The sequence below is a fragment of the Patagioenas fasciata genome, chromosome Z (genome assembly GCF_037038585.1).
Source record: "Patagioenas fasciata isolate bPatFas1 chromosome Z, bPatFas1.hap1, whole genome shotgun sequence".
NCBI classification, from domain to species: Eukaryota; Metazoa; Chordata; class Aves; order Columbiformes; family Columbidae; genus Patagioenas; species Patagioenas fasciata.
This window is the reverse complement of record NC_092560.1, coordinates 77450274-77475861: the sequence shown is the minus strand read 5'-3', so window position 1 is coordinate 77475861 and position 25588 is coordinate 77450274. Positions and strand designations below refer to the sequence as shown.

Sequence of the window (25588 nt, the reverse complement as noted above, 5' to 3'; positions counted from 1 at the left end):
CTTTCTCCCAATAAACCTTTCTCTTCTCTGAAGCCTTTAATCTCTGAATACACCTAAGGGGGCTGGGGAAAGGAAGGTGTTTGCTGATATTGGGGTGAGCTGGGGGCCACAGACTCAGATTAAATTTGCATTTCTCATGAAAACAAAACAAAGCCCAGGGTCTTCTCTCCATCTCTCCCTAAGGAGGCAACCTCCTCCCTTTCCCCAGGGAAAGTCTTCCACTCACCTGTACCTCGATGCAGCTTCATTGGCAGGACCTGGTCCATTCTGCTTATCACGGTGCACAAGGGCAAAATCGGGCCACCGATTTGAAGGCCAGTTTCTGTAACAGGTCTCCTGAGTGATGCAGTGAGGAGGGGAGATGAGCAACCAGACCCAGCAGAGCCACTGCTGCTGTGCCTGGTAGGGTACAGTGCGTCCGCACCTACCTGTATTTTAGGGTATGTCTACAATGGCCATACTCCAGCTAGTCAGTTTGAGGCTTGCTTAGGAGCTATGCAGACATACTCCTGTCTTCCCAGCAGCTTTCCCCATGGCTCCCAATGGGTCAGCCTCCACTCGCCTCACCCTGCATGCTGAGCATCTCCTTTGCAGTTGATGGACTGACACCAGCCAAAGTGACCTGGTGCAGACCACGACCCCACCGTGTTCAGCCTCCCCTCACGAGGTGTCCATGGCCAACGTTGTGAGGAAGCTGCCACCCCAAAGTCATTATTTCCTGTGGTAACTGGAGCAATCATGGGCTCCCGCTGAGGAATGGCTATTATCTCATGTCAGCACTGTATCTGGAAACTTAATTTAATTCTTCATGTAGGGCTTCATTTGCCAGTGTTTTAGTTATTGTCATTTATTGCTCGTGAGGTTTGATAGATGGGAAGCAGCTCAACCCTTTGAGCTGTTAATTAACCCCTCTGCACACACATGACCCCTATCCCCCTCTCTCTGGGCTCGCAGGCGACCCGTACTCTGTATTTTTAGCAGCAAGGCACATCATCTACCATCTGTGGTACTGAATGACTCCCCTTGTCTGCTTGGTGGGGAAGCTGAGGTGGGGAAAATTGTTTAATTGCTGCGCACTCTTTCCACTGTGTTTGTGTGAGAAAGAGGAAGTCTCTACAGACATGAAAGAAAATGTATATCCAAGACTGTATGTGCAACTGTGCCTATGCAGGGAGGAAATAGACGTGCGAACTGTTTTTATGAGCATGTGAATAAATCAGGGTCCAAAAGAGATTTCAAAGGGAAATGTGTGCATGCATTCTGCACATGGCTGTCAGCATGGGCATCAGCATGCTGGGCTGGTGAATAAATGTGTGGTGCCATCTGGGATCATTACACATCTCTGCTGGGAGAGATCTCAGCAAAGACCCCCCATTTGCACCAAGTAGCTGTCCCCAGCACTATTGCTGACAAAGCTGAAGGGAGGATGGGTGCTTAGGGCCATGTGGTGCTACCTGGAGCACTACTGTGGTGCTCCTGCCACGTCTCAGGCTGTGTGAGGTGGCCCTTCGCAGAGCCAAGTTGCAGGGGGAAAGCCCACCTCTAGCTTGGTGTGATGGTATGGAGTGAAAACTCCTTGCTTCCCAGCACTGAAGTCTGTCCCTCTTTTTTTCTCTCCCCTATAGCTGCTTATCCTGCTGCTTATGGCCAGATTAGCCAAGCGTTCCCACAGCCACCTCCCATGATCCCACAGCAACAGCGAGAAGGTGAGTAAACAGGCTGTCCTTTCTGCCCCCAGCACGCTATCCCCACCACATTGGTTCCCCTCCTCATACACCTAGACAGTACACATTAAATGCCCAATTGCCTTGAATCCTTGGTCCACTGAGTCCTTTCTCAATTACCATATGTGCTATGGCATCACTGGCACTAACAGGAATATGCAGGAACATCCTTGTGGGGAATCGCTGCTGAGATCTCAGTCCCCGGGGAAGAGAGCGCACTGATGTGCATGGGCCATGGAAATACCTGCTAGCAACAGAGGCAATAATGTCCAGTGGGGGTCTGTGTAAGAGACAAGCAGCAAGAACATGGATAAAATGCATTTGCATTGAAATAAAGAATGTAATAGGAAACAAAGCACTGGTGGGTCTTCATTAGAAGCCAGTAATGTGATTTCAGACATTCTCTATTTAGAGAATGGGGACCTGATATTTCTAGGAGCTGATCAAGTCCTTTCAGTTTCCTTTGATAGTCTGGAAACAGAAATCAGCACTTTTAGAGCAAAAGCTCTATATCAGGATGAGATGAATCACATAGTAAAACTACCTCTTTTTTCACATTGTCTTTGAGAGAAGACTGGGTTATCTACTCCACAGGACAGGATGGCTGCACTGGAAACATGAAAAATAAAGAGAGGTGGATCTCCCACTATTGCGTGTAAATGTTTTGGGAGGTATCCTTGACATGTAATGTTTTGGACCCAAAGACTTGCCTAAATGAAGAGGCAAGTTGCTTATGTTCCCTTTAGAGTCAGTGGGGAGCAGTGAGGTCCTCAGAGACAACTGACTCAGGTAGTCCCAACCATCACCCAGGGAGTCCACTGGTCTCTTTTGACTAGAAGAGGAGGCTGCTTGCCTACATGACGTGTTCATGTCAGGTGCTCCAGCTTAGGGAAGAGACCCTCATTTTAAATAATTACATTTCAACTTTTGTCCTCTATTAGATCACTAATTCAGATATATTCTATGTTATACATGTTATTATATATATATAATGACATTTAATATTTTAATATAGTGTAACAGTCAGAATGAAATGAATCAAGACTACACTATCAAACTAAAACATTCTGATGGCCTAGAACTACTTTGGGGAAGAAATCTCATTTTGTAAGAAAATTAGAAATGTCGGCATTTCAATCTAATTTAGAATTAATTTTTTCCAATGTCAGAATTTCCTGGGGAACACAACTTCCAGCTCCTGATTAGCTCTAGTACATGTCCCTGCTGTGAGAACAGATGCACAGACCTAACGTATCATTACAGAGATGTTTCCCCCATGCTGAAGGACTTTGCTTTTTATTACTTACTGGGGCTAGATTAAGCACAGGACAAAATGGCGAGCAGATTACTGCTCAGCACAGCATTGTGCCAGGAACCATCAGAAGAAAGGGGTAGCTGTTGTGCTCACTTTGAAGACCCACTGCCCAAAGACCCCTGTGTTTCCAAGGCTCGGTGTGTGCCTGTGGATTGAGGGTGAGCATCACCCAGTGAACAATTTATCTCATAACTCCTCACTCCTTCCTGTAAGCAGCTGGTATTAAGCATGATTCGGGGTCAGATGTCCGAGATGAACCACCAGTGTGATGCAGCTTGAAATTCCCACTGTCCTCCATTTTCTTGTAGTTTTTTAGATGTTGTGGCTCTCTCTGCGGCTTGTTAGAGGGAGAATCTCTAAGGCACAGCACTCCCTTTCAGCAGATGGTCAAGACCTTTAAGCATCCCTAACCTTTGTACAGGAAGACACAGCAAGAGGGAACTCTAATAATAATAATGCTCAGTATTGAGAAGAGTACTTTATGTTAGCAAGGATGTGCACAAACATTGATTCATTAATGAACCAGCCCTACCACAACAACATCGATGATCACATTGTTAGTAACGATGTTGACTCTCTGCTCTTGGATCCCAGTTGGATAACAAGTCCAGAGCTGCTTGGCTGCTGCGGTGTTCCTATAGAGATTACTTATTACTTCCACATGAGCGCTAAGGTTCCAGCAGCTGACAGGATGCATAGGGTGGAACAAACCCAAAACGATCAAAGCCAGAGATGAAGTCTTGATTCAGGCCTTGTCAACCAGGCTAAACTTGGGGGTAATTTAAAATTTGTATGGTATTACTGATCTTGACGTAGTTTCTGAAACTCAGAAGTACACTTAGATATAAAAATAAAGTGGTGCAGGCTTGTGACTCTCATCTGCCCTGTGGTCAAATATGCTGGGGACTGAACTGCAAACAGATGAAGAAGAGGCAATGAAATTCCAGCCTCTGAGTATATGCTGTAGAGGTGAAATGTGCAGCTGACCAAGGGGCTGCAGGCTAACTTCATACATCCTTAAGGAACAGCCCATTTTTAATTACTGTTGGAAGAGCAGTCTAGTCATAGCCTTTCCTTATGACACTGATTCCCGGTATTGGGGGTGCAATGATAGATAGTTGATGCCAACACAGATATATAGAATTTACTCACATTGACAATGGACACCCAGGGATAGATTTGGTCTGCAGCTGTCCCCATGCTAAAAAACTAACAGTGAGCTGGAGGGTGAGGAGCATGGACAGAGCAATGGCTTAGCAGCTCAGGTCCAACCAAGCCAAATCAACATGGACCCACCAGACAGTTCTCTGCCATGTGCTTCTGTGCAATAAATAATGAGGTTTTCTATTATCCAGCATAATTTGCCTATAATTTACAGTACATTCATAAACTGTCAATTCCTTAAAACTTTTCTTTCTTTTTTGTCCAAATCAAGGCTATCTGTGCTTCTTGTGTATTAATAAACAGAAATATCTATAACTTAAAGCCATAAAACCAAGAGCCATGGTGAATGTCAGGGTAGAAATGAATCTTGATTCTCTTAATGTGTCATGAGGGTTAGATTTCAAGATGACTTACAACCCTTTTGGAAACCAAGGTAAAGTGTGTGGTAAATAATATTAGTACTGTATTCAGCCCTGAACTTCCCAGTATACTGATCTCCAATAGCCCACTAACTCAGTCCAAAACAAGACCTTTTTTCTCCAGCAGGATAGTTGGAGTCTTAACTAAGGTTTTGCCATATGTGCTGTGATCTTCGTCTTGCTCCTGACTGAGTCCATTAAAACTCATTGTATGTGTGCACTGAGAACTAACTTAGCTCTTCATAGCCTTTTGAGCTGGAAAACTAGTGCCTTTGGTTTCTTAAAAATATACACATATACATGAAGAGGTGGCCATACACACAAACATATGCGCTTCCATGGAGTGCCCAGGCAAAAAAACCTCAATGAGATAGAAAGGCAGAGGCAGACAGATCATGTTTGTGAACTATTTACTGAGGAGTCTGTGATAGGTAACTTACGGATGGATGGATTTAACAAGAAATCATTTGTTAAATTCTAATGGCAGGATTTTCATATGTGAGGATGGTAAAACAAATCAAACTACCCCAGGTACCAGATGGATCTTTCAGAATCGGAAATTATCAAAAACTCTGTGTAGCTGGGAACGGAGCGAGTTTGGCCTTGAATGCCTGAGTTGGTATGGAAAGCTGCAGCATTGGTTTCCTGGACACATTTCAAAGCTGGACTGGGCTTTGAGGATGGTCTCTTCTTTTTCGCATCCTCCCTGGTCTCCTTCTCTTGGTCTCTGAGCTGTGTGAGGCAAAACTGATTTCAAGGTGAAATAAGGGTTGTTCTCTTCTTGAGCTCAACCTCTAAACCTGATGTAGATGAAGTTGTGTGCCTCCTGGTCTGCCTTATGCCTTAGTAGATGTTTCTCAGCACACACAGGCAGAATCCCTACTCATGCACAACACATCCAAGACCCCAGGAAATGCAGCTGGTATTTTTGACAGAATCTGCCAGTTTTACAGAGCAAACTGCTGGCGCTGGTGATGTCAGTAGGAATTTTGCCACTAATTGCAGCAAAGCCAAGATTTTACCCATTCTATTATAATGTGGATCTCAAATCCCACAGTAGTGGTGCTCTGGGGCATGTTCAGATGAAGGAATGAATTTTTGTCTGCTATTCTGGACCATGATCTTCTCCTGGGCAGAATTTTCTCAATTCTAACAGACACCTAAGGGGGTCGGCTTTTGTTTAACACTTTCAAACTGTTTCATATTTAGTTTATCATGCCAATAACTCCACGTTGTGTGGAAATGAACCGCAGCAAGGACTGGAGTGGGGATGGTTGCTCAGTGAGAAGACTAAGGAAGAGGCAGACAGGAGGTGCAGGGAAGATGGAAAAGCTTTACATGAAACAGAGAAGCCTGATTGTGGGCCACTGAGGTTCAAAAGTAATTTAGCTAAGCAGATGACCGGGTGTCTAATTAGTTAATTATCCCACTGTACCACTATCCCCCCCATTTGGAAGAAACCCTGTTACCATCCTCATGACCTCTAGGAAATGCACAAGATGCAAAGGATCAGCTGTTCCTTCGTGACAGTCCTTTTAGCAAATTAGTGGGGAAAATTGTGCTTAGCAAATATTCATTAGGGCTTCATTTTCCATTAATCCAAAAGGAAATGCGGAGAGCCTGTGACTTCAATCACGCTGAGGCCCAGGAATTTTAATGAGCTTTAAATGGGCATCTGTCAGAATCCTGACTTTGCCGTACTTCTCCTGCCAGCCGGGGGGATGAGTAATGGCTAATAAAATGTGGGAGCATCTACTCGAACTCCTCTCCCTAACAGGAAAGGCAAAGTTGTAATTTGCTGTGTTATGACACTGTAATTATGCCCTGATGAAGAAAATGAGAGTATTAAAAAACCCTTTCCTTCCCCACACTGTGCCCCAGACATAAATGGGGGAAAGTTGCCTGAGTCGGGTCAAAAGGTTGTAGGCACATGGGCAGGGGGAAGGAGGAAACCTTCCTCCCCTCTGTCCTCTTACCCTTGTGGCAAGGAGCTCATGCTGTATTCCCTTCATCTCGACCCTCCCTGAGGCAACGTAGAGCTGGAGTTACCTGTCGAGGTCAGGGAAGAGCTGAGCAATAGCTGGAAGAACCTTTGGAAATAAGACAATGAAAAAAACAATCCCTGCCTCCTCGAACTACAGTTTCCTGCTGGAAGAGGTTTTAATGTATATTTTTTTCAACAAAACCAGTTGGGCACGCCTGTTCCCTTTTGACTTTTGCTCAAGTGCAGCATGCTTAAAAATAAAAGTCACATCAAAAAGTTTCATTCTAGCCTATATGACTAGAGGCAGATTCTCCCTCTTCTGCCCCAAAATACAGTTTCAACAGAAATATTTCTGAGGGTCTCTACTTTAACAAAACTGCATATTCCAACTACTGACTCTTCTCTGGGTATTTTTCCAGACACCCTCTGAAGTCTGTAAGAGTTTATGTTATAGCACTGAGGGAAAAATAATAAAAAAATAAAATTAAAAAAATATATATATAAAAAAAATAAGACAGTTCCTCTGATCTAGTAATTTGGATTTAAATCCATCTGTAATCTCTCTTGCAGAATCCTCTGTAATGAGGTGTGTGGCCAAATTGTCCAAATCAGGGGGAGTCTTCAGGCTGAGTTGAGCTGGGGCATTGAATGCAAATTTTTACAGAACAAAACAGAGCCTGTGGGTTTGTGCATAGTTGTTGTCACAGTCCTCACTGGGATATCAGAAGAGTAATGAAACTTCTGCATGCAGACGCTGAGAAGAGCCAAGGATTAGCATAGGTCACCCAAAACTCTACAGATTAAATGAGATTATGAGGAGCAAAGAAAAACTATGAACCGCATTCTTTAATTCTTTTTGTTCTTGTTCTTCCATTCTGTCTTTCCATGGCCACATGTGCTGCTGCATTCCTGTGTTTCTAGATTTTTTTCCTGGTGTCTGTGCTGGGAAGGTTAATGAAGTTAGCATAGCCTCTAGGTGACTTTCCGAGTTCCTGGTCTTCTGCTTTGTCCATTCCCCTGAGAGTCTACACACTGTTTCCTAGAGGTGACCCCTCACCATTCAGAGAGAGGGAATGCCAAAGTAAATCTCCACCACGTGCTTTTTCATATCCTATTTCTCTCTGTTCATGGGTCTTCTTTTTCTCTTGATAGGACCAGAGGGCTGTAACCTGTTTATCTACCATCTGCCCCAGGAGTTTGGGGATGCTGAGCTGATGCAGATGTTCCTGCCTTTCGGTAATGTCATCTCCTCGAAAGTGTTTGTGGATCGGGCGACAAACCAAAGTAAATGCTTTGGTGGGTAAAGATAACAAAACAATTAGATTCATCCAGGAGAGGGCTTTCTCTGAATACTTTACCTTTCAAACTGCTTTCTTTCTGCTTAAGCTTTATGATTTCTCTCAACTTACTCCTGTCAATACTTTCCCCCTTCCCTCTTTCTCTCCTAATTGTCTCATGCTCAGAGTTGTGTGCACTGCTTAGAGGTGAAGGTTTGGCATCTCACCAGCAGCAAGGTGCTGTGACTGGTGGTGGTGGGGTGGAAAATAGCCCCCCTTGGAAAGGGAAGTGGGGAGGGCACAAGAAAACACTAGAGCACTTGGAGCTAAATGGAAGGGGCCGGGGGGAAGGTGAAATGTTGAGGGGGATCAGCAGTGGGAGCATGTGGCAGAAGGGGAATTTCTGTACCCAAAGAAAAGGAAAACCAAGTCATGGGGTCAAAGGGAAAACAGAGTTGTGGGGGCAGCTTCCCAGCAGCTGTAATGCATTAAACTGCAAGGGGACAAGGGCTGAACATCAGCTGAAAGCCTGATCTCCTGGGGGGATGGCTGCTCAGTGGACCGCAGGCAGCTGTACTCTGAGCCCTTTGGACATGAGCCAGCCCCAGAGCAGATGCAGGTAGACTGAGCCAACCCTATGCCTCAGCTGCCAGGCCATGCTAAGAGAGTGAATTTTAAAGCTGCACCACACTCACCCAGCTCTGGCCTCACTGGGGGCTCAGCCCCAACAGCTGGAGCATGGAAAGAGCACAGACCATGAGCCACCAGCCAGGGACACCCCGAGCTGCACCCACAAATGGAGGACTCAGCCAGCCTACAGCCATGTGGTGTGTGCACAGTGTCTCAGTGCAATCCTGCTGCTTGCAAAGGTGTTGATGTGATGGGCCACTTCTGGCAGTGAGGCAGCATGGGCAGCCTGCCACACTTAATCCCACCGCAGCTGGTGGACAGGGTATCTCCCCCATACATGTGCCCACCACTGGAATGTGCAAGTTCTGGTTCTCTGCCATCCTGTGCTCTTTGTAGACCTTCCCTGAGAAATGCAACAGGACAAACTATTGCTTTTCTTTTCCTGTTACTTGCAGCTGTTGTGGACTGCCTCTCAGGCAAAATTCCAGAGCTAAGACTTGCTGGAGTTTCATTTGATTTAAAGCCACTTTCAATCTTCACACTATGCTTCCCTTCCATGCTGCCTTCCTCTTCCCCCTCCTGGACAGCCCACCTCCCAAAACTCTTACCTCATCCCTTGCTAGCTATGGTGCATGTCAGACAGTACTTCCAAGAGTTTCATGCCCTTTCTCTGTATACAGTTCCTCCTGCCCATCCACAGAGGGTCTGAATGGGATATTTTCTGCTTTGATTGAAGGAAACCTGTCCCCTGATGTAAGAGAACACGGCGTTCCCCTTTGCAAGTACCCGTTGGGTTTCTGCACTCTCAAGCCCTAGAGGAATGAAGGACAAAAGAGTTTGGTGTGAACAGGCAGTTGGGAAATTTAAATGAGAAATTATGAATTAGCCCCATTGTCTCCAGAGCCCACCTGTTTTTTAGAGCTTTAACCATATAAAAGCTCCTAATAAGATGAGCAGACCAGCATAGCTCTAGGTGACATTGAAAACTGATGCTTCAAGAATATCCACATGTTAGAAATGGACCTTTGGCAATGAAATTGACATTCCTAGCATAAATATACAGCGAACTACTGAACCTGGTTGTCCACATATTGACAAATGGGAAGCCAAAGGTAAATGGAGAATTAAGGTGAGAGCCATGTCCAGTAAGGGAAAGTGTCGTATCTTCTGAGCAGGTATTTACCTTTTCTCCTCTTAGCTCAAAGGTTGTCTGGCTTCATGAGGATAGCAGCACACACCTAGCTTGTGGGGTAGGGTTGTGGACTGGCTTTATTGCTGCTTCCAAGGTAATGTGAAATTGTCATTGATAGCTGAGCAGGAACTGAGGGATCTTAGTGGAAACTTTTCTTCACATTGAGTCTTACTGGGAGAACCAAAACATAGCTTGTTTGATGAAGTAACCTCCAAAACTCGTGGTGAGATATTCCAGCCTGAAAGCAGGAAGGTGTCCTTTGGATGTATCAAACATACAAGCAAGAAAAAGCAGGAATTAGACATTGCTAATGGATCTTAGGCCCCTTACAGCAGCTTGTGAGGCACAAATATCCAAGTCCAGTCAGTTTTGGGTCCTGGGGGTTAAGTCTCAGTTTTCTCTGGCTTGCTTTTCCATGGAGCTGAGTTCCTGCTGTGACTTTTAGTCTCAGACAAACATGTTGACTATGCTGCCATGTGCACCAGCTCCAGAAGGACAGAAATAGCAAAAGTACAGGTAGCTAATTATCACAAGTATGTCACGCTGCTCTTCAAAGCCTCACACCCTGCTGACCTTCAACTTTAAATCAGGCCTTTCTTTTGTTTTACTAAGTCCACTGAAGCTGAAGCTGATTATAATTTTTTTGTTCAGAAAGTCGATTTAAAAAAAAAAAAAAAAAAACAACTTTTTCCTAAAGGAAAATAAAGGATTTTGTTACCTTTGAAAGTAAGAAAACTCTTTCCTTTTCTGCTTAAACAGTTCCCAAAACTTGACATGCAAAAACATAGCATTTACATTCTGTTTTGCTTTTTTTTAACCCAGCTAGAGCTCTCCAACTTGTAGCCTGGGGGGACAATTCTGTTTGGCCCCAGAAAGATATTCCACTATTATATGACCTTTTAAAATGTATCTGCTATGCAGATCCCAAGTAAATTGCTGTAACAGAGTCTAGCCCCAGGTTGTCGAGAAATTGTCAAGAAGTCCTGCTTTAGACAAACTTAAAAAATTCTATGGAGAAAAATGTCACCATGTTTTTTTCCATGGGAACAGAAAATACTTCATTTGCTGCTCTTGTCTGACTGTCGAACTACCTGTATGCTGGCCCAAAGTGAGTGAGTCAGTAGAACAGCATCTTAAAATAGGATTTTTATTCCTTCTCATTTGAATCTTAACACTGCCCTGCATTTCCAGCACAAAGGTATCTCCTTTGGCAACTACTGCATGGATAGTGTAGGAGCAGACACTGGAGTGTTAATAAGAAGGCGAGATCAGCCACAAGCCTTTCTTCTCATCTCGGGAGTCCATGACCCTGCAGAGAACCACTATCACCTGCACATGCTGAAGAAACCACACTGTGGCCAGGAAGCCTTTGAATTTCTCAGTTCAGAGTCTGCTGCCTCCTGGCTGATAAGGAGCAGCAAGGAATGGAAGCTACAACAAAGACCAATCTCATGTATATGATGTGAAAGTGCTCAAAAGATGTCTATTGTTTTCCATAGCAGGACTGCTTGCTGTAGTGTGTAAGACTGCCTGAGAAACAACCCTGACTTCTTACTGAAAAAAAAAGTCATTTAAATTGGGATGTTTCTTTGCCTTCAACTTTTCTTCTGCTGCACACATCCAGGCTAGACCCAAATCCTCCATTTTCTCTCACAATTTTTCAAACCTCTGGCTTTTATTTTCCCCCTATCCCTATGCAGTTGTAACATGGCCAGTTGCAGACCATACGTCTCACTCCCATTCACCAACACCCTGTTTATCCCCATGGCCTGAGCCTTCATCACACCAACCATATCAGTGTCTCCTTGGGTTTCCCCTCAGGCGCTGCCTTGTCCACCCTCTCGCATTCAGACTTACTGATTTCACCTTCAGAGCTCTTCACCATCCTGCCCTGCTCTCTCCTCTCTCACTAGTCCTTCCCTCAATGCCCAGCTGATACCTGTAGCGTCTTCCCACACACTCCTCTTACAACCAGCATGTTTCTCCTACTGGGCCATGCTGTTCATTTCCAGCGAAATGGCAGGGCCACAGCAGGAATCATTGCCTCACTTGGGGAAAAATTACATTTAGTCAGGTACTCCCTGAATGCAGTGACTTACATTCTCATGGCAGGCTGGTCTAGGAGACACAGAGGCACAGTGTGCGCAAGTCCGAACATCAGCTTCTGCAGGATGCTGTTGCTTGTGTTTGTGCCTTTACTGGGTTTCTCACCTTCACACTGCATGTGTGTAAGTTCTTCTGTGTGTAGATATCCTAAATGTCAGAGAACATGAAATACATCTATGTGCTGGTCTCAATGGTTCTGGTTATAATTCTCGCCTCAGTTACACAGGTAATTTAAATGTGACCCATTTGTGTATAAGACAAAAAGAAAACTCCAGTAAAATGACACTGCTAAGGCCACTAAGGCAAGTAGATAATATGAGAAGAGCCATTTTTCACACTGCCCACACAGGGCTAACTCTGCTTCTGTTGTAGGGTGACACTACTATACAGTCCTAATTTCAGAAGCACTCACTGTTGTCACAGAAGACACATTTTAAGAAGGCATTTGAAGATGTTAAACCAGAGACAGACGTGTTCTAGGAAAATGTTTTAACAGAGAAGAGAGAAAAAATGGCTAGGTTTGGGCAATATTAATTAGGAAGACATGACAGAAATTAGAAAAACGAGGACGTGGATGGAGCAGCAGAGGCCAAATGATTACCCCAAGGTGTCAAATAAGATGTAGATAAATTAAAGCTGGAGGAATTGCTTTACGGGTGCACTTGAAAATTCATTCCTCCAGTCACCTCTTTCTGAGAGCAGTGGGCACGTGGATCTGCCAGCTCTTTGCACACCACTGAGCAGACGACAGTGTCAGGCCAGTTCTGCTCTATGCGTCCCCCTAGTCCCCCACATGTGTCTCCTTGGCATCTGCTTGCTCCCCATACTTGCTGGTGTGGCAGCTTTGTTTTCTCCCCATGGGACAGCAACTCCAAGATGCTGCGAAGAACCTCTCCTGTGCCTAAAGAGACACCACTCAGCTTGGCATGGTCTGACACCACAGGTCTAAGCAACCACAACCACTGGATATTTTTCTCCTTTTCTGTGCATTCCAGATGGACTTGCACGCTGGCAGAAGGGATGTTCCAACTCTTTTAGAAACGTCCCATATTAAATGTAGCAAGGAGCAATCTAGCTTTGACTGCAAACTGTGAGGGCTTCTTCAGACCATAAATTTATATGGTCTGAAGGAAATATCTTGTTTGACTCTTGGTACAATATGGACATTGAGTTTCATTCCAGATTCCTGCAGGGAGTCCACTTGAAAGTTGCTAGTGAGCACCCCCATTTGGAAAATAAACATAGTCTTTCCTGAAGTTGAGAAAAAGAGAGAAAGTAACATCACTTGATGAGGGGCATAATAGTTAATTATGTTTGTCTTCCCTACTAAACATCTTCTGGCTGTTAGCTTATGAAAAGAAACAGGGGAGCCAAAGGAGAGAGATTAAAGGTGAGACAAGCAATGAACACTGGACACAGGAGGGGGTGAAGCTCAGGCGAAGGGCTGAGGGTTGGGTAGAGCTTTTATCCTGTTATTATAAACACATTGTGGCCATTCAAGAGTGCAGTGTGGTGGCAGGAAGGTGGGGTGGGAGATGCAAGGCAGCAGGCAGGTAGTGATGGTCTACAGAGTTTCAACCTGAAAGCTGAAATAGAAAAAAGCATCAAGGAACTATGGCACTGGCAAAGCTATGCGGGACCCTGGGACCAGGGGCATTGCAGATCAGGTCTGAAGTGCATTGGCAACACTCCATAAGGCACAGGAGTGGAACAATGGAGCCTGAGGTACATCAGAAAAATATTGTTCAGCACCTGCTTAAAATGTGCCTCCAGCACACCCTGCCAAATCTGGCAGTTTCTTATTTAATTAAAAAAAAAGAAATCAACACTCCCTAAGTTCATCCAGGGAAATGAGCAGGTCCAGAAGTGAGGTGGTGCAACGGTATGAAATACCAGTCATATGTTCCCGCCCCATATGGGTGATCATGGATCATCCTAGCTGTGTGCTTTGGGTTTCCCTTCTTGTAGCAGGACGCTGAGTCCTCTGCAGAGGGCTTCAGGATCCATTGATAAGAAGAGCGATTTATCAGCTCAAAGTTTTGGGGGGGGTTCTTTTCTGATACTTCTTTTCTTAAACAGAAAGATTCTCACCAGAGAGAGGAACTACTAGAAAGCACTCGAGAAACAGTTGCAACTCTGCTTGATGCTGTTACCAGTACTATGATTAAATCTGGTTTTTTTTCTTTTCACTTTTAACCAGATTCCAAATGTCATGAGAAAATTCTCTACCCAAGCTTTTCTCCCTGTAGTCCGTGGAATTAGGCTATGTCCTTTACTTTGCATGATCTAGTGTCAATACGTTCTGTTTCAGATCCCTGAACAATATCAGATTGTCATTCCCATATAACTACAGGCTACAGACCGAAGCTCAGAGGGTAATGGAAGAAGTCACTAATTTGAGTGCCTGAGTTGAGACAATATGGGGATGACTTTCCAGGCACGTTAAGCGTGCCTGACCTGTGAGATGTTTCAGTTCAGATCAACACTGGTTCATTGTGGTCCTCCCCACTCTGAAGGACTTGGCACAGACAGACAGACAAGGGGATATTCATGAGGGGTCCAGTTTAGTTGGAAAGTAAGGCAAGGGGAGGAAGACACTGTAGAGGGCTGTTTAGGGCTCCCAGAGAAGAGGGGAAGGAGACACAAAAGTTTATTATTTTCTCACTATTGTCTATTATCCCCCAAAGCTGCCAGGCTCTGAGACTTCAGGTCCGCAGAGTATGGATGAAACTCTTTTCCACCTGATTAGGAAAGAGTTGTGTGACTGAGAAAGAGAAGAAGCTGTTCGTGAAACTCACAGCACAGCACCTCCAGCCATTGCAGTTGGTTGGGGGAGGCTTTAGGGGGAGGAGGAGGAGCAGGAGAAGTATTAGGGCTGTGAGCCACTATTCATTTACAAACTATAATTAATTTGATGTTTAGATTAATTTCTGATGCACTCTCAAAGGTGCACTGAAAGCATTTTTCCTTTATTATAATGTTGATTGCTTATTGGGGAGATAAATCTAACTGTCAGTTATGCACTGACTTACCAAAACTTTCAGACCAAGCAAGCATGTATGCATAAGGAACAGCTGTTTGCAGCTCTCCAGTTAAAGGAACAGCTCTGTCTTTTCCCAATACATTACATTAAAGAAAATCTATACATTGTACACAGAGATTTCTGCTTTCTTTTGTAGCTTAACAATTTATTAGACAAGAATATGTTAGCAGAATTTATCTTCTATTTATCTGTCTGTTCATGTGTCTATTCTATCTATCTCTCCACACAAGTGACAGACATAGTCCATCTAGAGTATGTTTAAAGTTTATGGACATATCTGTACATATGTACTCACATGTACACTTACACAATCATTTTAAGTGTTTCTACTCAAAGTGTAATTAGATGGAGAAACTCATTATTACAAGGTATTTGTGTCTGCTCATTTAATGACCTTCAAGGGGGGAACGGGCATTTATGTGACTAAGAAATTACTGAAGTTAAGAGTTAATGCCATAAGAAATAAGAGAGAAAAAGAGAGCTTTTAGGGAGATTAAAATCTTAGTGGTCTGGGCTTCAAATGAATCCATCAGCACTGGGACCCAAGAAAAGAACCTGACTGGGCTCTGGTGTTGCCTGTGCAGTGTGCTATCTACTGCCACCTCCTCTAAAAAACTTTTGACATTAGACAGAGTAGATGAACTCAAAACATATATGACTGTTCCTACGTGTGTTCCAAGGACATTATAGTTTCAAGCGTGAACACCCCCGTGTGTAGAAATGTCAGAGTAGGGTCTTCAGTGCAACTTTCATTCAGTCCATGAGTTTCTGTTCTGAAGCCAGAAGTAATGACCCCTCTCAACAGGCAGGCCCATTTTTGAACTCAAGGTGATATATCTGCAGAGCACAAACCACATCCCTCTCTTGTGGGAATGCAGACCCATCACAGCATTTTGGCTACCGATTACATCTAGTTTTGTTTTCCCAAGATCTCTATCATGCAAGGTAAATTTGAGACGTAAAATGGATGAGTCTCTATCAATCCATCCATCCAACCATCCATCCGATCCCCTGTATATCTCTCTGCAATTTCTTTATGTTTGTCTCCCCTGTCTCATTTGCTGCACAGGACCGCTCTTCTAGCATTTTGAAGTCTGTCAGCTAGCTAGTTACTGAGCAGCTGTTCAAGAGATCTTCACATCTCTGTGCTTGGCCTCAGGCCTTCCTTCCTGCACAATATTCAAACCCTGCTATGAATATGAATTTATTATTACTTCCTCATCTGTTTTCCTAAGGCCTTTCCCAGCAGAGCATTTGAGAGTCTCACAGAGCTAAGTAATGGCATTTTCACAGTGCTCATGGTGTCCTCATTTCACCAAGGGGATGATGAGGCATAGAAAGATATTCAAAACTGTTTATTAATCTTGAATGCCTAATCTGAGATGTCATGAGCCTGATCAGTCTGTTTGCTTGTTTTCCCGAAACTCAGTGTTTCCCATTCAGCTCAATGCAGGGCATGCTATCTTTATGTTCACTTCAGATGCAGGTAGAGGCAGCAGCCCTTCTACTAATGAAATCTCAGGTCATACACTGAGCACCAAGGGAAGAGGAACACATCTAAACCTGCATCTTCACTGGCAAACTTAAGAGCTCTTGCACATCAGATCAAACACTGTGTCGTAACTATCCATATCCTTTTGATGTTTCTGTGCCATTGGCTCTGTTTGGGCCATGAAAATTAACTCATGGCTGGACACTGCTTGTACATGACTCAGCAGTGACAAGGACCAGGTGCTGTTCCTAGACAACAGTACAGACAAGGCCACCCTTCATTGAAGGGTAACAGAGTTTAGACATGTAGACACAAGCCATGATGTGCCAGTTGCACGCAGAGCTTGCCCTGTTTTATTTACTATTATAGTAAAAAAGCAGCCTTAGAGATATTATTAAGGAATTTTTTTATACATATGATTTACCCAGAATAGCTAGGATGTCATGGCAGAAACAGGGATTGATTTCTGTTTCTCCAAGGCAGCATTTGGTTGTTCAACTACAAAACCATCCTTTCCCTGCCTTATTTACTGCCTGCATTCCAACACTTGCAATAATGTGTCTGATACATTGCCATTTTCCTCACCCTGTTGTGTTATTCATTCTCTACAGTAATTAAAACAAGGATGCCATGAAAAAGAAAAATACAGAAATGTGTAGTTAGAAGCAATACCTTGATGCATGTACAAAACAATACAGAATTAAAATTTTATAGGTAACATCATTTCTCGCATTTCTAACTCAAGTGCTTAATTTTGCAACCTTATCATTGTTTTACTGTATTGTTGCATGTGATATTTTCCCTTTTCAAATAAGTAAACCAAAACAAACCAAAAAAAATCCTCAGATGAGATGAACATCTTTAAATATTCCCATCAGGGTAACAACTTTCAGATCTATGTAAAAATGGGTATACTTTTCTTGACCTTTTCTGGTTTCATCTAACTCAAATCTCCAAACAAATTCAGCCTCACCACCACTGTCCCCAGTCCTTGGTCTGTAATATATCACATGTGTATAGGTATGTGCATTATGTATGCATTTATATATGTATATGTCTGCAGTAGCAAATATATCTGCAAATTATAAAAAAAAAAAAAAAAATGAAAACCACTGAGCAAGTGGTTTGAATTTGGGCAACCTGCTCCAGTGCTTTCTGGCCTTCAAGGTGAAAAAAAGTTTTTCCTTATATCCAGTCTGGATCTCTCTTATCTCATTTTATGACCCTTGTCTCTCTCTATGCCACCATGCACCACTGTCATCTTGCTCTCACAGGGCAAGCCCTCCAGTCCTTGTCCATCCTGATGACCATATGTCGAACCCACTCCACTTTGTCACTGTCTTTCTTATACTATGAGAGTGGGTGCCCAAACGTAGATGTCCAGGTGTGGAGTAATCAATGCTGAGCAGAGAAGGGTAATGGCTTCCCTAATTGACTGGCTGTTAGTAGAGCTCAGGACGCTGTTGGGCTTCCTTGCAGGTTAGGGCACATCTCTAATGAGAGCTTCAGTGATGTAACCCATGGAAAACACAGAGACAGTGGGACTGTGCCCCTTCCACTAGCTGAGCTTCAATCTGCTTGATATTTAGCTATAAATATTTTATTGTTATAAAAGGGAGGAGATACATCTGACATCTAACAGCAGCTGCTGTCTTTGGCTGCTTCACAGACAAGGGGTTGTCTCCCTTTTTGGCAACATGACCTACAAATCTGATTTTGTTCTGACCATTTAAAGGTGAAATTATGTGTTTGTTCTAAAGGTGCGTCTCTAATGACCTTTCAAAATCCTTCTCTAGAAGGGTTTCCAGTAAATGTTAAGTATGTAGCCTGGTCATTGTGCATTTCCTGACATGGCTGAACAGGCTCCAGAAGAATTATTGTGGTTTTAGGCTTTCAAAAATGCTTGTGAGGGAAGAATTTTTGCTACGTGATTTTAGGAGTCCATGCAAGAATCATTTATTTAGAGATTACTCACATTTTACCCCACCCCTACAAACTAAGATCCCCCTCCAAACTATCAAAACTCTCCTGCCTTTCTCAGGTCTCCAGTTTTTCTAATCAAATGCATTTTCATAAATGTGTTTTCCAGCAGTATTTTTATTCCTCTTATTTCAGTAATTAAAACACAAGTATATTTTGCCATCTCTCACTCAAGAGTGGATTGATGTTGATGGCAAAAGAAGTCAGCTGATCATCTCCATGTACATTGTGGGAGTTGAAACACAGAGGTCCTACATTTGCACTGAAAAGACCACAGACGTAACAGCCGGCTGGACCTGGAACCATGTCTTTCAGCATAAAATGCACTTACATAACTCTTTCCTTTCTCCTCTTGGTATGCAGCATAGTTTTGTGCCAGTTCACAACCTCGCAGTCAAGATATTAAGAGATTTTGTCTTTTTTTTTTTTCTCTCCCAAGTGGCTCACTGTGTATGAGAAGATTTTTTCAGTCGATTTCACTTTTAGTTTTGTTAGCTGTTTTTCACACAGTGGTCTCCATAGAAAGTAAAGTATCAGTTTGGAAAGTATGGGCAAAAAATTATGGATCACTGCTTCTGGCTTACGAAGGGAAACTTCGAGACTGTCCCACAAGAAAAGTTTCAGGTCTTCCTCTATCTACTGGGTTGCCTCAACCTATCCATAATGAGGTATCGGGTGTGCAGTGACGCTAAGGGGAGAGACTGTTAGTTGTCCATCTAAGTAATGATCAGCAGGAGCAAGGTGGGGAGGTTCTGTAAATTGCCACACCAAGAATGGATCTATTCTGAGACTCCCTGGATAATGAGAGAACTGAACTGTCACTAGTACAATTCACAGTGCATCTTCCCGCTTGGTTTTCCTGTTTTGTTTTGAATTTTGTTTTTTGTTTGTTGGTTGGTTGGATTTGTTTGTGTGATTTTGGTTTGGTTTGCTTTGGTCTGTTGTTTTTTTCGGGTTTGCACGGGTTTTTTTCTTGATTAGCCCAGGAAGGAATTTACTTGCCCACTATGAAACATTATCAAAAGGAAGATCACCTCTTTTGATGTGTGTAACCTATAGACCAAGGGCAACTGGTGATTTCAGTAGCTGCAGTCTTCAGAAATTACTTCTTTATCAAGAACCCACAAATTAAGTGGGATCCAAGAGACAACCTGGGAGCAAAGAAATAAATATAAGGAATGGATTGTGACATGCTTCAGCAGTTATTTTTGTCTGGTTTATATTGTAAAACTACAGCAAAACAAATATAAAAATAGCCTTCATCTTCATTCAACAACACTCTTGGTGCATCCTTAACTAAGCACCTACTAAGATCCTACTCAGAACTTGTGTAAAACCTACACTAAGCTCATTCTTTCTTTCTGGTTGTACTCTGGCAGAATAATTTGCCTCCTTAAATGTTCATCTGCTTTTTCCAGTCATGTACTTTTCCCATAAACCTTATATTGACACATCATGACATCAAACATTTACAAGGATGCCTCAGAAACCGAGTCAAGAAGAGTTGCTTACATTTCTGAAAGCACTTAGGAAATTTCTTCAGTTTTAATCATAATTCAAAAAATTACCAAATACCATTCACTTATCTATGGGTGATTCCTCACTGCCTAATTTTTTGCTTGTGAGGAAGATCATCATCACCTGGGTTGGAACATCATGCTTCTTCTAGAAAAACCACGAAAAAAAAAAAAAAGGTTTTAGTGTTGCTTCCATTCTTAGGATGAGAAATCTGTTGTGGTTTTCTAGATGAGATTTTTACTTCTTCTTTTTCTCATTTTAGAAAAAGTTGGTCCCAATATAGTGCCCTGGATCTAGATGTACATATGAGTCAAAAGCCCAGATCCGCCCATGTAGTATCTTGAACTGTTCAAATTCTAGTCTAATTCTGAATCTTAAATGTGTGTTTTCAGTGTGAGTCAAAAAAAAATCAAACAGATTGTGAAAGAGAAGAATCATAGGAAGAATGGGAAGAATGGGAAGAACGGGAAGAAAAGTCCTTCTTAATTTGAATCACCACATTCAGGGTCAGCATCTACATCGCTCAACCTCCTTCAGAGATGATACTGCTTCTTTGAGGCATTAATGCGGAGACCATCCAACTGACAATGCACTATAACAGGGACCACGTCTCTGTACATTCCAGCTCACGCTGCCACAATGTATAGAGGTAGTTTCATGCACAGGAAGATGAGAAGGTGACATAAGGAAGATGCTCATGTATATCAAGCTACCTTCTGCACTGGGTGTTCTGACCTTTAGAGAAAGTTAATCATGCCATCTACTTTCACTCTTCATTTAATCTCCCCTTCCCATCTGTTCAGTTTCTCTCAGCTGGAAGCAAGATGAAGAACGAGTACCAGTCAGCTGTCTCAGTGGTCCGCAGCCCACACTTTGGGGCCATTTATTATAAGGAATTAACATCAATTGTCACCTTTATCATGACTGTTACTGCAGCTCATGACAGATCAGTAGGCAAGAATGATTTTCTAAATATCTGAAATGTGAAATGAACAATAGAGAGACAGACAGACGGACAGACAGGTAGTATCAGAAGGGACTGTTCTGATCCTTTGGACTGAACTCTGAAGTAACATTTGCCAGACACCTCAGCTCATGTGACAGCTTCAATACTCCTGCTTGAGTCATAGCATCGCTTTTAGAAAATATCCTAATCAAGATTTCATGTGGTAGGTGCTCCACCCCTATTACTAAACAAGATGTTCCAAAATAGTTAATTACCTTCACTATTTAAAAAATGCAGACTCAGTGTCTTATTTCCACGTTAAATTTCTCAAACGTCTGCTTCCATCCAGAAAAAAAATCATCAAGCTCTATTTTTTTCCTATATTAAAAAAACTCACATTATATTAGAAATTATTTATAGACTATGGTCAGAAGACTGTTTAACTATCTCTTTGATAAACTGTGGCAACTCTCATTACATTTTCAGACATAGAGTTATTCTTGCACTTCCGAATAATTCTTAAAACTTGTTTTCTGTAGAGGAATAATCAGAACTAAATGCAGAATTCCAGTAAGGATCTTTCCTGAGTTATCTCAGCGATAGCATCGCCTTGCTACTTCTAGAGGATATTCCCCAGAGATTGGCTTCATCCTGAGACCGTACTGAATCTTGGGACTTTGAGTATTTCAGCATAATCCTTAGACCTCATGTATTTATCTGTTACCATTACATGCATATTCTTCTTATAAACACTGTTCTCCAGTGAGGATTTCCCCTTTTTGAGTGACTCATTTTTTCCTGTGGATACTTAAATTTGAATTTGGTTGCATTAAAATGGACACTCTTTAACTGAGACCAACTTATATGGTGACCCAGGTCAATATGACTTACTTCTGTCATTACTTACCACTTCGCCATTTTTATATGATCGGCAAATTTTAGCAGTAATTACTTCAGATGTCTTTCAGGTAATGTTAGAGAAACTGAATAGCACAGAGTTTTCAGCACGCTCCAGGAGGAGCCTACTAGAAACGCTTCAATATTGTAAGTCACAATTTACAATTTTTTTGGTGGTCTATATATTCTCTAATTTTTAAAAAGTTTGATGTGGGCTGATTTCATTTTCTATAAGGAAGGGCTCTCTCAAATGCTCTAGAAAAGTTTAGGTATACTCTACAAAAACTTAGATTATGAAACAAACCTGCAGTTTTATGAAATCAGGTTCATTTGATAGTTGCTATTTTCCATGAAACCATGATTACTGGTATAAATTGTAATCCCTTTAATTCTTTGCCATATCACCTCATATCAAAATTTCCGTAGTTTTTCATAGACTTATGAGATATTAACTAAGTTTGCCAGGTCATCTTGTTTACATTCTTTAAAATTAATAATAGGTGGGGTTTTTTTCTGAAATGTTTTGAAGGTTTTCTAATATTCCATAAATTTCTAAAATGAACATTAATGGTTCAGCAAGTTTCTGAGCCAATTCTTTGGAAATTCTGAGTTTCCAATTATCTCATCCCACAGATATCAAATAATGAATAGTAGTTGTTTAGCATAGTAGTCTGTTACTGGCTGTCCATACATTAAAAAAAAGGGTGCATGGGTGGATGGATGGATGGATGCTTGGATGGATGGATGGATGGATGGTTGGAATGGGTAGACATTTCACACTCAGACGTGATTAAACATCAGTGCAAGGTTAAATATTCCAAAAAGTCACCCAGCCCTATGAGACAGAGGGAAACAGCTGAAGTGCTATGCCCTTGATCGGTTACCGTACTCCTTTATTGAGTATTCGAGCACCCATAAATCACCTTACAATACAATAGCTTCCAATGCACACATACATTACAGAGCTACTTACATACAGATTGTATCCTGAAATTCCTTACAGCACTGAAAATTGTGAGACAGCAGCTAGTACATCATGTAAAGAACATAGCAAGGTAAAGACCTTGCAAGCCAATTAAAGGAAAGCCTCCATTCTCTGATAAGGCTAATAAACGTGGAGAAAGAGAAACTGAGCAGTCTGAGGAAAGAAATGGACTGAAGAAACAGGGAAGTGATGAGGTGTAGATAGTCAGGTCCCAATGAGAGAAGGCGGGGAGCTCCTCCCATCACCCTTCCTGCAGAGAAGACTCCCGTGATTTGAACACCTCATCATTGTCTCCCCAGCAGAACATGCCTCCCTGACATTACTAGATCTCACCCTTCACTGGTTAGTAGCAGAAGCAAGGAAGCTGTGTACTAAGGGGATAGTTATATTAATAACCAATTTTATTAATAACTAATTCCTTAACTACTGACTCAAATGTTTGGGAGCAGGAAAGGAGCAGGGCCTCTGGTCTAACCCATTGCCAGTGCTTCCTGCAACTTCCTCCATCTTAGTAGCCTGGTTGAGCCACCCTCTTGTGTCCTAGGTAGTAACACTTTGGACGCAAAGGAAGCAGGGGGCCTGGATTTCTTCTGCACTAGTACCCGGCCCATGTGCACGGCGTTTCTTCTCTTTCACCGCATGGGAATTTGCCTTCCACAGGCTGAGAGGCAAATCCTTGCTCTTTTGTTATTCACATTACCCTCTAGTGAGATGAAAATGGGTTGAATGACAAGACAAAAAAGTTCAGAAGAATGAAGTCCTCTCCTTAGTGACTTTCAAGGGGGAACAAGAAGTGCCAAGAAAGATCTTTCATTGCAATCAGACAAATACACTGACAATCAGAACCACAAAAATGTATCTCTGGCCTAAAAAAGCTAATAAGCATCAACGTCTGTTTGTTTCTCTTGCAATCTCCTGCAAAACGCATCTCTGAGATTGCAGTTTTGTGCAGCAAGTATTTGGAATATAGATAAAATAAGTCTTCTTAGTTTTAAGACAAGTTTAATATTTGTTTCTTTGAAGTTCCTCTCTTCCTTTCCATTGCCTGAGATCAGCCTAGTTACATGTGTGGACCTGCTGTAGGACCATCTGCCCCAGTTCTGGAGTCTGGATCAAAAGCTTGCATCTGGACCTGTCATTCACTGTGGTCCTGACTTCAGATTTAAGGGATGCTCGGTGTAGTCACCGAACACTGGGCTCCATCCAGAGGAAAGCTTCTGCTGAAGAGAGGCAACACGTTGTTCCAACCTGGTAGCAGATCATCAAAAGGCTGTTTTGCACATTAACCGCTAATTCTCCTTGCAGCATGAAAAGAGAAATGGAAAACTCAGAAAGACCAATTAGGGATCCATAGGAACCTAACGACGTGCTCATTCAGGACTGCACTTACTGCACGAACTAATTCATGGCCACGCAGAGACCCTCCTCACTGTGAATGAGAAGTTTGCAGTTGCAAAACAGTCTAGAATAGATTGCTAATTTCCTTCTTTATCATCTCAGCTGATTAAAACAGAAAGACAGCCCTCGAGTAACATCAGTTACATAAAGCTATTGGTGATCATGTTGGTGCCATAAGAAGGGCATGAAGATCCCTCAGCATGACCCAGTACCAAGACTTCTTATGGCAGAGATGGGGAGAAACCAAAGCACCCAAAAATTGCTACCACGGTTTCTGCCCAATAATCATTTACACAGTCACACAGGAAAAGTGCAGGTCAGGAGAAGTCATGGACTTCAATGTCAGTACCTTCCTGGAAGATGCTGTGCAGAATCAGGAAGATTAGATGCCCTGAAATGCAGTCCTAGCAGATTTCTTCATTCCTCGCTGCTTTGATAAATCATGTATTAGAACAGCTTTTTTACATAATCCCTGGGAAGAAAAAAAAAAAAAAAAAAATCCCCCCCATAAAATAGATTTATCACAAAATCCTGTCCTCCTACCAACCATCTTCAGACCAGAACATATATTTCTCTGATTATTAATTAACTGATGCACAGAAACAGCTTCAAGCTTTTTAACCTCTCCCTTTCTCTTTTGTCCTTCAAGAGTGTAGATGATAATGCAGGGGCAGTGTTCAAAACACAGATAGCTTCTTGAGCAACTGTAGTACTACCATCATGCTTTGAGCCCTATAATCGTGGGCTCAAACATTAAAGAGATTCAGAAAGCAAGTATTTAAGCTATTTTCCCAGTACAGACATTCTGTTCCTAGTCATACATGTTTAAATCTGACATAGTGCCATTAGCACTGCTGACATTGACAAGGAGAAACAAAGACGGTCAACTGCCAATAGTGCACATAACAACAACAAAAAATTCCCATAATCTACCACTACGTATTTGACCCAAAAAGAGAAAGGAATATGATATTGTCAGCACAGTTTGTCTGTCTGTCTATCCACATATCCCTTATCACTGTGACATCTCAACTTTCAAGATAAACCATAGCTTTTCTTCTCTTTGAAGCCCATCCCAAAAACCTTCAACAGCATGAAATTCAACTCCACGTAAATAACAGGAAGGAGAAGAGATGAATGCACCAACAACTTCTGAGCTTATCAAGCCCCCTGAAATTAAAACAGTGAAATGAAGCCAGAGGAGTCAGCTGTTCTGTCCCAAGGATGTGTTCACAATGAAAATACATTATTATTGGCATTTGCTCTTCTCCTTCCCTCTCTCCAGACCTCCTGCCCCACATCTAGCCGTTGGAGATTTTTATATTACAACAGTGGATATCAGGACAATTAAGCAGGAAAAGAATAAACAATCCAAATCTGGTCCAAATCTGTAGACAAGTAATACCAATAGCATCAGAGTACAACTCCCAGCTTCATTATCTGGTCTAAATGAAATATAGTGAGCAAATGCACTTCTGATCTCTCTTATTAGTCCCATTTGTTAAAATGCTGTATTAT

General features: G+C 42.4%; 1 protein-coding gene across 13 annotated transcripts in view; it reads left to right on the top strand.

The window, feature by feature from the left end:
- Positions 1-25588, top strand: part of CELF4 (CUGBP Elav-like family member 4) — a 721430-nt gene that overhangs the window by 656604 nt on the left and 39238 nt on the right. For 9 of the 13 annotated variants that reach the window (XR_011736445.1, XM_071802133.1, XM_065860482.2 and 6 more), the window contains exons 10-11: positions 1626-1706; positions 7759-7902. Coding sequence is in view for 12 of the 13 variants with exons in the window: in XM_071802133.1 (XP_071658234.1) it covers positions 1626-1706; positions 7759-7902 (225 nt within the window). In the remaining variant the exon portion in view is untranslated. The remainder of the gene's footprint in view (positions 1-1625; positions 1707-7758; positions 7903-25588) is intronic. The other 4 variants (XM_065860489.2, XM_065860486.2, XM_065860488.2 and 1 more) reach the window with 1 other exon arrangement.